The sequence below is a fragment of the Pipistrellus hanaki genome (assembly GCF_964339955.1).
Source record: "Pipistrellus hanaki genome assembly, chromosome: 3".
Lineage (NCBI taxonomy): Eukaryota > Metazoa > Chordata > Mammalia > Chiroptera > Vespertilionidae > Pipistrellus > Pipistrellus hanaki.
The window spans coordinates 78710530-78722462 of NC_140505.1; the positions used below are offsets into that span (position 1 = coordinate 78710530).

The window sequence follows — 11933 nt, forward strand, 5'->3', positions numbered from 1 at the left end:
CTGCCACATATTTTAACTTAGTAATTCCCACCCTTTTAAAGAGTTTCAACAAACTGTTATCACAGTTTATTTTTATGTACAAGCACTTGCCTAATTACAAAATTTCAGTTTAGGATCTCTGCCTTATGAATTTATTATCTCTGTAGAGAGAATTGTATTGACCTTACAGATATTGAATTAGCAGACCCTTTGGTGCTTAACAAAAGAAAATCTCTGAACTACTTCCCTCACCCTTCTTTCTGGCTTGGATGGAGCAGTAAACAAGGTGAAAATAGTTTAAGGTTACAGAAAAGATAGGGAGGGAGATTTAATGTCATACACACACACACACACACACACACACACACACAGTACTGAGGTAGTTCATGCAAAACTCAGATAATTTATATAAAATATAAATGTAACTTTATTTTTTTTTACTGTTTAGGTGTGTGTTTTTTTGTGTGTTTTTTAAATGTTTTCTTTTTAGGAACAATTGCAAATATACACAAAAGTTCAAATACTCTGCTAGAAACTTTTTTCCAAAAACATTTGAGAATAAGTTGTTGACATGATACCAGATTACTCTTAAATACTTCATTGTATATTTTCTTAAACAATATATTCTCCTATATAACCATAATCTAACCACAAATCTCAAATTATCATTAACACATTACTGCCATTTAGGCCAGAGATTTCATCAGCATTCACCAGTTGCCCCAAATGTTCTATATAGTAAAAGGGTCCTGTCCAGAATCATGTATTGCTTTTTAATGATAATTCTGGAATTTAAGGTAACACTTATATATTAGAAGTTGCAGTGGATACAAAAGACATATAATATTATTGTTTATACATTTCAACTTTTCATTTCTGTTTTGAGTCCAGGTTCCTGGAATATATACAGGGGAGGGAAAAATTAGGTTTACCGCTGTGAGTACACGAAAAGCAGTTTATTCTTGTATTATTATTTATTAACCAGAGGCCCTTTGCACGAAGATTCGTGCAATAGAACTTCCTTCACCTGGCTGCCGGCCCCGGGGACCCAGGCCTTGGCTCTGCCACTGCCTTCCATCTTCTTTCAGGGTCGGGCTTGGACCCCGGAGGCAGCAGTACGGGGGTGGGCGCTGCCGCCGCCCGGGTCCCTCAGCAGTGGGGGGTGGGGCAGCGCGTGGGGCTGCCATCTTTGCTGGGTTAATTTGCATAGCACCCCTGATTGGCTGTGAGCATAGCGAAGGTACGGTCAATTAGCATATTGCTCTTTTATTATGTAGGATTATTGTATTATTTATTATTATTATTTCATATCCTCACTTATGATTTATCTTTTAGGTAATGATGATTGATAATTTAACTTAATTTGCCCACCCCTGTAAAGCACCTAAAAGATACTTATTAAACTATAAATACATTTAAAATTTAAAAAATATAACAACATACTATCTAATTTCTGTGTGTATGAAGTATCACAAATTTTTGCTTTTTAAATTTTTGTCCTGTATTTTTGTCTTTTATCTCATTTTATTTAAAGTTTATCACTACTTTATTTATTTATTTATTTATTTTAATTTTTTAAAAAATATATTTTATTGATTTTGTACAGAGAGGAAGGGAGAGAGATAGAGAGTCAGAAACATCGATGAGAGAGAGTCATCGATCAGCTGCCTCTTGCACACCCCCTATTGGGGATATGCCCGCAGCCAAGGTACATGCCCTTGACCAGAATCGAACCCAGGACCTTTCAGTCCCCAAGCCGACGCTCTATCCATTGAGCCAAACCGGTCCCGGCTTATCACTACTTTAAAAAGAAAAGGGGAGGCTCTAAAAGAAGACATGGGAAAGATTCCTTTTCTGTAAAACTAAACAAAAGCTTACATCCAGCAAGTCAAGGAGAAATCTCCAGTTCTGTGGTTTTGTTTTCTATCTCTTCATTCACCTGAGTGTGAGAAGAATTTTTCAAATTCTCTTTATAAAGATTAAGTAGCCTAGCATTTCAGGACTGTGTGTGATGGGTGAAGTGAATTCGGAAATATCTTGCTTACTGGTGGATTTTAGTAGCTTGTCAATTGTACAGAGAATGAAGAGATGGGCAGAATGTAAGCTAGGGCAGGAGAAGTGGAAGGGCCAGGAAAACAAAGGGAGGGAAGGCTCTCTGAGCACAGCTGTGACACAGAAACACCCGTGTGGCCAAGACCCACCCAGGAAGCCTCCCTCAGGTGCACTGTTCTCTCCCAGTGAACATTAGCTTTCCAATCTGCTCCTTCCCCTTGTCTGGCCTGTTTGCAATATTATGTAAATGATTTAAATTGCCTGGTGAGCTAAACACCTAGTTTTGTAAATACCAGCAACTGACATGAACTAGTACTTATCTTAAGTTTGAATTTTAATAATTATTATACTTTTAGACTGGCAAAAGTAGTATAAGAATATTAGTAAATTTGGTATTTTTATTTATTTTTAATATATTTTATTGAGTTTTTTACAGAGAGGAAGGGAGAGGGATAGAGAGCTAGAAACATCGATGAGAGAGAAACATCGATCAGTTGCCTCCTGCACAGCCCTACAGGGGATATGCCCACAACCAAGGTACATGCCCTTGACCAGAATTGAACCTGGGACCCTTGAGTCCGCAGGCCAATGCTCTATCCACTGAGCCAAACCGGTTAGGGCAAATTTGGTATTTTTAAAAGATTAAAGCATATTAAAATTAACTTTGTATGAAAAATGTTTGCTCTTTTCTTTGAAGTGTCATCATATACCTTAAGGTCAGTGGTTCTGTTCTGTGGGGTTATTGCTAGTTAGACTAGGGCTGGGCAACAGTACTTTCAAAAGTAGACTTTTGCCAGTATAAACCCATGTCCATTTAATCCTAAACTCTCATGTGGATTTTTCTGTTAGATCATGTTATTTTTTTTTTTAATTATGAAAGTAACATATGCTCATTGTAGAGCACTAAAAAAATAAAAAAGGACTTATATTATCCTGTAACTCATAGATACTGTTGTTAACATGTTATATTTTCAGTCAGTGAAAATTCTTCAAAAATAATTTTTTACATGTAATAAACATTAATATTTTAATAAAAATGATTTTAAATATAATAATATTACCAAAACTATACCAACGTAGTATAATATCACCAAAGTTGTAGGAAATATTAAAAATTTGTAAATAACAGGGTTACTTCTGTTATATTCTAAAATATTTTTTCTTCTGGTTCTGTGTTGGTTCATTAGTTTATGTTGTTCATTATATTTCACAAATGAACAAGAAAAATCATTTTTTTTAATTTTTAATTTTTAAAATTTTTTTATTTTTAAATATATTTTATTGATTTTCCACAGAGAGGAAGAAAGAGGAATAGAGAGCTAGAAACGTCGATGAGAGAGAAACATTGACCAGCTGCCTCTTGCACAACCCCTACCGGGGATGTGCCCGCAACCAAAGTACATGCCCTTGACCGGAATCGAACCTGGGACCTTTCAGTCCGCAGACCAACGCTCTACCGCTGAGCCAAACCGGTTTCGGCAAGAAAAATAATTTTTAATAATTATATATTTCAATCTATAGATACACCTTATTTAACAATTGTTCTGTTGTTCGACACCTACATTGCTTCTAAATTTTTACAGTTGGAAATAGTCTTTTTATGATCATCCTTAAATGTAAACTCAGGATTACTAATTTTTATTCTGCCCAAATTAATAGATATCAGTGGCTTGACAAGTTTTAAAACGTGCCTTTAAAATGAATTTTTATATAGGACTTCTCACTCTTTATAAGTTCTCTTTTCCTCGTGCTAACCCTGACCGTCCCATCTCTATAGCCGGCCAACCAGTTCTTGACGGCCTCCCTTCCCAGGACTTTTTTCCACGTGGTGAAATGTTTATTTTTCTTGTCCCCATGATATTAGCTAGTTTATCTGATGAATCAACTGATGCTATGGAAAAGGCTCCCAGGTACTAAACACTTAATTGTGCCTTTCTGGAGATAGTTCCCTGGTGGTTAAGTCATTAAGTGATTCTGATAATGGGGATTTCTAGCCCAGGAAATAAGGAAGGGCTGTGCTATGAGATCCTGATTACACTCATTTTTCTTATCTGCTGCTTCAGCCTTTGCTATAATATCTGAGAATCTTCAGGCTTCCCTATTTCTTTCTGAATAGTTAAAGTGGAAAACTAATCAGAGAGGTGATGTGATATATAAATAATCTATATATATAAAAGCCTAAGTGACTGTTCAACAGGTAGCTATGATGTGCACTGACCACCAGGGGGCAGATGCTCATTGCACAGGCATGGAAACATGGAACAGACTGATGAGTTTCAGAGGAAGTGGTGAGGGAGGAGGGTGGGAAGAGATTAACTAAAGATCTTACGTTCATACTAGAGACCCAGTGGACCTATTCATGTACCGGTGGGGTCCCTCAACCTGGCCTGCACCCTCTCGCAATCTGGGACCCCTTGGGGGATGTTGGACTGCCAGTTTAGGCCTGATCCCTGCAGGCCAGGCCAAGGGACCCCACTGGTGTACAAATACGTACACCGGGCCTCTGGTATCATATAATATATGAAGTATATATTAAAAAAAAAGAGAACTTATGAAGTATATTATATGATACCAGAGGCCCAGTGCATGAATTCGTGCACGGGTGGGGTCTAGCCAGCCGCTCTGATGGGGGCCCATTGGGCTGGGCTGGTGGGGGACAGGCGCTGTGGGCAGTTGGATGGCCTACCTGCCCCCGATGGGGGTGTCCGGGGCTGATCAGGGCCCAGATCAGGCTGGTTGGCTGCCACAGTGCAGAGCCACCGGTTGTTCTGGTTTTTCTGCTGTTTTTGTCACTGGGCTTTGATATATATATATATATATATATATATATATATATATATATATATATATATATATAAACTATATTAAAAGGCAAGATAATCTTGACCTCTGGTTTTTCTGCCGTTTTTGTCACTGGGCTTTGATATATATATATATATATATATATATATATATATATATATATATATATATATATAAACTATATTAAAAGGCAAGATAATCTTGACCATATTTTCATTCTTTAATATCAGGGCCTTCTCTTATAAGATCAGAAGGACCTGAAGATAGAGTATGAGATGGTGGAAATTCTATAGTATTGGCAGACCCAGATTCTAATTCTATTGCTGCCTTTAGTTAGTGTGTAACCATGAGCAAGTCACTATACTTTTCTGGTGTTACCTATAAAATGAAAGTAAAGGCTTTAAAGTTCATTTCTTCTTTAAGGATATTGATTTTGATCCCAGAAGTCATATCCTTCAGGGACTCAGGTCCTTCAGTGTCATTAGGGCTTAGTTGGTATAGATATGCTCTTTTTTCTTATGCTTTTGAAATTGTTTTGATATTTGAGAGCAGGGTGCTGAAATACTATTTATTAAATCCTTCTTAAACATATAAATAAAATGATTGTGCCCTTTTGCAGTGGCAACTGAATCCAGCAGAAACTTGTGTTCTTGAACAAAATGAGCCTGAAAGCAAAGAGAGTAAGTATTTACAAGTCCTTTGTTGAGGTTATCCTTAATGCTGAGAAGAAATAATACATTGTGAATTTTAATGAAATTGTTGGAAATTGTTGTAGTCTTAGACAGAGCATACTCTTTTTCCAGGTTCGATTTTTGCCACTCAGTTTTCTCACAAGCATTTGTTTACAGGTATGATGGAAAGTACTGGCTAGTAATTAGTCCTGCATAATCTGAAGTTTAATATAAATAATCGTATACAAATTGATTTCATAAATTAAATTTATATGAAATAGTAAACAACAGTGTTCTTCCATACCAAACAAGAGTTTTTTGGATAGTTTGACAGGAAAGCTACATTTAAGTAGTACAGCTGGATCGAGGGCCAAATTATGAGGATATGTGCATTCTTATTAGAGTAAAACCACATTTGCTCAGATTTGTCAGAGGCTAGAAATGTTCTGGGTATTTTCATATTCTAATTAACTGTCAGTCATCACAGCTACCATAAATGAATTAATAGCCTTCAAAGCTTTATTATTTGCATACTGACACAGATATTTTTGAAAGTAATAGAATCTTTGAGAGATTTACAATTTCTTACACACATTAACTGAACTTTAGTTATTGGTGTACAATATTATTTTTAAATACTAGCTATGCTAGCTTTTTTATTGTATTCTAGGTAAGTGGAAGTTTATAAAGTAAAGTTTTCTTGATAATAACAATGATTTGATTATCCTGAAAAATCAGGAAATAACTTTATGTAAATATCTTGATTTTCTTTGTTATGAATTAATTTTATTCAAGTAGTAATCTGGACAAAAATACATATTTATGCTTCAGCTTTCTTTTTTAAAATTTATCAGGAAAAATAAGTGAAAGGAAAAGAAAGATATACCCAGAGAGGGACAAAAGTAGGTTTAGAGTTGTGAATAAATGATACAGTTTATTCTTATATTATTAATTATTGTATTGCTTTCCATATGAACAACTAAAAACCTACTTTTACCCCACCCATCATTTATGTGGATCTGATTAAAGAATGTATATTCAATAACAGTGTTTGAGGGGATCAGTTAATAATTCCCTATTATTAGAGAAAGGACTCAAAAAGTCCTAACCATAAAAAGATGGATTAATTTATCTATTTTAAAATTAAGAATATATGTTCATCAAAAGATACCATTAAAAGCAGACAAAAGCCATGGAATAAGAGAATATATTTATCACTTATAATCAACAAAGGACTTGTATCCAGGATTTATTGTTCCTAGATCATTAAGGAAAGGAAGATATGCTGTGGTTAGAAGTCCCAAGATTGGAGGGAGGGGTTCATGATTAGGAGAAAATAAGAGAAAGGCGTCTGCTGTGCTGGCAGTGTTTTATTTATTTCCTGGATGATGGTTAAATGGATGTTTGCTTTGTGACAGACAGTTCATTGAACTGTTAAGCTCATGTTTTGTATTCATTTTTGAAGAAGTGTTTTATATCAATAAATAATATCCCTGTCGCCCTAGCCAGTTTGGTTCAGTGTATGGAGCATTGGCCCGTAGAGGGAAGGGTCCCCAGTTCAATTTGTACCACGTGCCTCGGTTGCAGGCTCCATCCCCGTCCCTGGTCTAGGCGCTTGCAGGAGGCAACCAATCAATTGATGTTCGCATCGGATGTTTCCCTCTCTCCGTATCTCCCCTTCCTCTAAAAATCAATGGGAAAATATCCTCGGGTAAGGATTAACAATAATAACAACAACAATAATAAATTAAAATAAACAAATAAATCTCTGTCTTTCTCAATGCTATAACAGCTTTATTGAGATCTAATTCATACACCATAAATTTGCCATTTAAAATATAGAATTCAGTGGTTTTTACTGTATTCACAGTTGTGCAGCTTCACCACAACCTAATTTCAGAACATTTTCATCATCTCAAAAAGAAACCATTTCATTTATATTTACTCCCATTTTCACTCCCCCTATCCCCAGACAACCACTAATCTACTTTGTTTTTATGAAATCATATATTCTGACCATTTCATATTAGTAGATTACTTTCTAATTTTGGAATCAGCTGAGAAACAAGACAGGACTCAAATAGATGAAAATTAAAATACCAGTTTATTGCAAGACTGAGGCTTGACCTTTGGCCAAATCAGGCTTTATGGTATTTGTCCTTCCTTACCTCTCCTCCTTACCCTCCCCAACCAAGTCTAGACCTTGAAAAGGTGTTCAGCTCCGAGGAGACCTGTTAGTTTATGCCCTCTCGGTTCCAGCAGCAGGGACAGAAGAGAAAGCAGGCAGGCATTGTGAGTAATCACTTCCACTCTGTAACTGGAACTCAAATATCCCACACCATTCTTCTTAAGAAATCACAGGGCATTGAAGAAAATAAGGGAAATATCCAAATACTCCTGTTTCCTTGGAAAACATAGAAATAAGAGGAACAGTTTGATAGAATTAAATTAAATACCACAGTCAGTAAACACAAAGCCAGGTTACCTTGGGGACAAACATCCATGTGAGTTGGGATCTTGAGAATAAGGAAGCTGTTGCCGCTGCTAAAACTAAAGAACTAAACCCGAGACTCACATTAGCGTGGGGTCCTCCGCAGAAACTAAATGTTCCCACTCAGGGACGCCTTCTGGGAGAAGCAAATGCACATTTTCTCAGAAGGAAAGTGATCCCAGAAGTGTATTATGAGCTTCTAAAACGAGGCGAAACTGTTAATACTGATCGCTACCAGTAACAGATAATCAATTTAAACCATGCTTTGATCATGAAATGACCAGTAGTAATTTTGCTTCATGATGACGCACCATCACACACTTCAAAACCAGTTAAAGACGCATTAAAAGGTCTTGCCTGGGAAGTATTAACCCAGCCACCGTATTCACCAGACTTTGCTCCTCCAGATTACCACTTGTTCTGATCGATGGCACACGCACTTCAAATCATATGAAGAAGTAGAAGATTGGGTTTCTGAATGGTTTGCCTCAAAACAAGAAACATTCTACTGGGACGGTATCCATAAATTACCTGAAAGATGGGGGACATGCGTAGCTAGCAATAGACATTACTTTGAATAAAGCACTTTTGATGTTTCTCTTGAAATTATCGTGTTTTCTTTGATTACAGAATCCTCCATTATTAACCAGTACACCTGCTGAAGGGCATCTTGATTACTTTCAAATAATTGCAATTATGAATGAAGCTGCTATAAGCATTTGTGTACATTTTTTTGTGTGAACATGTTTTCACTTATTTTGGATAAATACCAAAGAGCATGACTGCTGGATCATATGATAAAGAGTATGTTTAGTTTTGTAATAAACTGCCAAATCGGCTGTACCATTTTGCACTCCCACCAGCAATGAATATGACTTCCTATCGTTCCACATCCTCTCTAGCATTTGGTGTTGTCAGTGTTCTACATTTTGGTCATTCAAATAGGTGTCCAGTGGTATCTTGTTCTTTAAATGAACTGGTGGTAAATTGCCCAGTATTTTCAACGGCGTTTCTTAAGGCATTGGGCTAATTTAAACACTCAGTCCATGCTAGGCACATGTTAGTAGGAAGGTCTTTTTATTTATTTATTTTAATCCTCACTCAAGGACTTTTTAAATTGACTTTGAAGAAAGAGAGAGAGAGAGAGAGAGAGAGAGAGAGAGAGAGAGAGAGAGAGAGAGAGACATTAATCAGTTGCCTCCTAGATGAGCCAAGACAGGAGATCAAATCCAAGATCTAAGTATGTTCCCTGACCAGGAATCGAACCTGCCACTTTTTTTAGTATATGGAACCCATGCTCCAACCAACTGAGCCACCCATCCAGGGCAGTATCGTATTGTTTAGTATATATTGTAAAATTATTTTTTTTACCGTTTCCCCGAAAATAAGACAGTGTCTTATATTAATTTTTGCTCCCAAAGATGCGCTAGGTCTTATTTTCAGGGAATGTCTTATTTTTCCATGAAGAAGAATACGGTACACATTTATTGTTAAATGAAAATAAAGGACATTTATTACCTGTATAAGGTACGGTAGTACGGTAGTTGTCAACACAAACCAGACAAACTGTGAATCCTACAGTATCTAGAATTTACTCATTATTCAATGACAATCATGTCATCATCTTCTGGAACATCATCATAACAATCCAATTCCTGAATTTCCTGGTGAATTTCTTGTGACTCCATTTCTTTCAGAATCAGTGGACCAAATCTCTCATGTGTAGCCTGGGGGGGGGGGGGGGGGGGCGGGCTTATTTTCGGGGGATGCCTTATATTTCACTCAGAAGGAAACCTATAAGTAGGTCTTATTTTCGGAGGATGTCTTATTTTCAGGGAAACACGGTAAAATATATTTTATTCATTTTTTTACAGAGAGGAAGGGAGAGGGATAGAGAGAAACATCGACGAGAGAGAAACATTGATCAGCTGCCTCCTGCACACCCCCTATTGGGGATGTGCCTGCAACCAATGTACATGCCCTTGATCGGAATCGAACCTGGGACCTTTCAGTCCACAGGCCGACGCTCTATCCACTGAGCCAAACCGGTTAGGGCGGTAAAATTATTTTTAAGAAGCAATGGGAAACAAAGGATTCAGGATAGCAGTTACTTTCAAATGGGGTGAAAGAGGAATGGGATTAGATCAGGGAGCACACAGGAAGTAATTTTGTTCTAGTTTTTGGGTGGTGTTCTTGAATATACATTTTCTTACTATATATCTTCTTTTTTAAGAGAGAGAGTAGGCTTTCCCAATCTGCCTCCAGAAGGCAAGACTGCGCCCTCCTAATCAGGTGTCCTTATGGCTAAGAAAACAGAGCAGAGCGGAAAACACAGGCTTGGAGGGCACGCAGGTCCCTGGGAAGACCAGAAGCAGAGGGCCGGGCGGGAGGAAACTTTGGGAGATGGTGGATATGTTCATCACCTTGACTTCAGTGATGGTTTCTGGGATGCATACTAAATCAAAACTCATCACATTGGACACTTTAAATACAATTTCTCATACCAATTAAGCTTTTAAAATCAAAAGACGATGAGAGGTTGGAGCCAACCTCTTCTCCCATGCAGGGATGAGTGAGTTCTGTCATCCTCTCCGTGGAGGAGTGTGGGAATGGTGGAGCCTTCCCCGCATTCGCCATGCTCCACAGACTGTCCTCACATCCTTAAAGGAGAAGGGGGTGCGTTTTGTATCCTCCCAGCTAATAAAAGTAATAAATGTTCTCCAAAAAATGTTTGATGAATTGTTCTTACACTGTTCTGAGCCCTTTTTTAAAAAAATATATATTTTATTGATTTTGTAGAGAGGAAGGGAGAGAGATAGAGAGCTAGAAACATCGATGAGAGAGAGAGTCATCGATCAGCTGCCTCTTGCACACCCCCAACCGGGGATGTGCCCGCAACCAAGGTACATGCCCTTGACCGGAATCGAACCCGGGACCCTTCAGTCCCCAAGCCGACGCTCTATCCATTGAGCCAAACCGGTTTCGGCCTGAGCCCTTTTTTTAAAGGTCAGATACTATTACTTGAGTGAGTTATCTGGAATCTATCTTCAACAGTTGAGCATGTTAAGATTAAATAAATGAATATTCCTTTTGAACTTAAACATTATTTTGATCTTGCAACCTGTATGACTTTAACAAATGCAAACATATTTGAAGTGAAGTTCTCCTGACGTTGTGATTCTTGAACACTAGATGGAGTGGTGCGCCCCATCCCTCCGAAGGAAGACGTGCACCCGCACAAGAAGCTGTGTCTCGGGAACCACTGAGGAGTCCTGTCTGAACTGGAGTGAAGACTTCAAGAATTTTCATTGCACTTTAAAAAGTCAGCCTTGTTCACTCAGACAATAAGGATGGACTTTGTAAATAGTTGAAAAAAAATTTGAGAACACTAATTTATTACTAGCGTATGAATGATGTTAATGATAGTGTTTTGAGATTTGTTTGTTTTCCAGAACATAGTACTCTGCTCTTTTGTTACACTAAATGGAGTACCGGTAATAGAGGTATAATGGGATTGATTTTCCCCCATTTGCTTTACCTTAGCCACTCTAAACAGCAGTGTGGTTCACTGGAGGTCACATCTCAGCAGAGAAATGCACACCTTTTAAGAAATATTAATTCACTTGGATTATAACTGTGACAATCAATAAACTGCTCCAAGGATATAAATGACAACCTAGCCAGTTTATTTTAAATATGTTTTTATTTATGTCAGAGGGAGGAAGGGAGAGAGAGAGAAGAATAGAAACACCAATGATCGGCTGCCTCCTGCACACCCCCTACTCGGAATCAAGCCTGCAAACCGGGCATATACCCTGACAGAATCCAACTGGTGACCTCTGGTTCATGGATGAACACTCAACCATTGAGCCAACCTGGTCATTAAAAACAATTTTTTTAAAATCCTCACCCAAGGATATGCTTTCCATTGAGAGTGG

The 11933-nt window shown here is 37.7% G+C and overlaps 1 protein-coding gene across 8 annotated transcripts in view; it reads left to right on the forward strand.

Moving 5' to 3' along the window:
- The window catches only part of CDADC1 (cytidine and dCMP deaminase domain containing 1), a 58833-nt gene extending 47163 nt beyond the window's left edge, over positions 1-11670 (forward strand). For 4 of the 8 annotated variants that reach the window (XM_084879417.1, XM_084879421.1, XM_084879414.1 and 1 more), the window contains 2 exons: positions 5453-5513; positions 11188-11670. In XM_084879417.1, the coding sequence (XP_084735543.1) occupies positions 5453-5513; positions 11188-11261 (135 nt within the window). In that variant the 3' untranslated portion in view covers positions 11262-11670. Of the gene's footprint in view, positions 1-5452; positions 5514-8402; positions 9350-11187 lie in introns of those variants that run through there. The other 4 variants (XM_084879418.1, XM_084879416.1, XM_084879419.1 and 1 more) reach the window with 3 other exon arrangements.
- Positions 11671-11933: the final 263 nt, after the last annotated feature.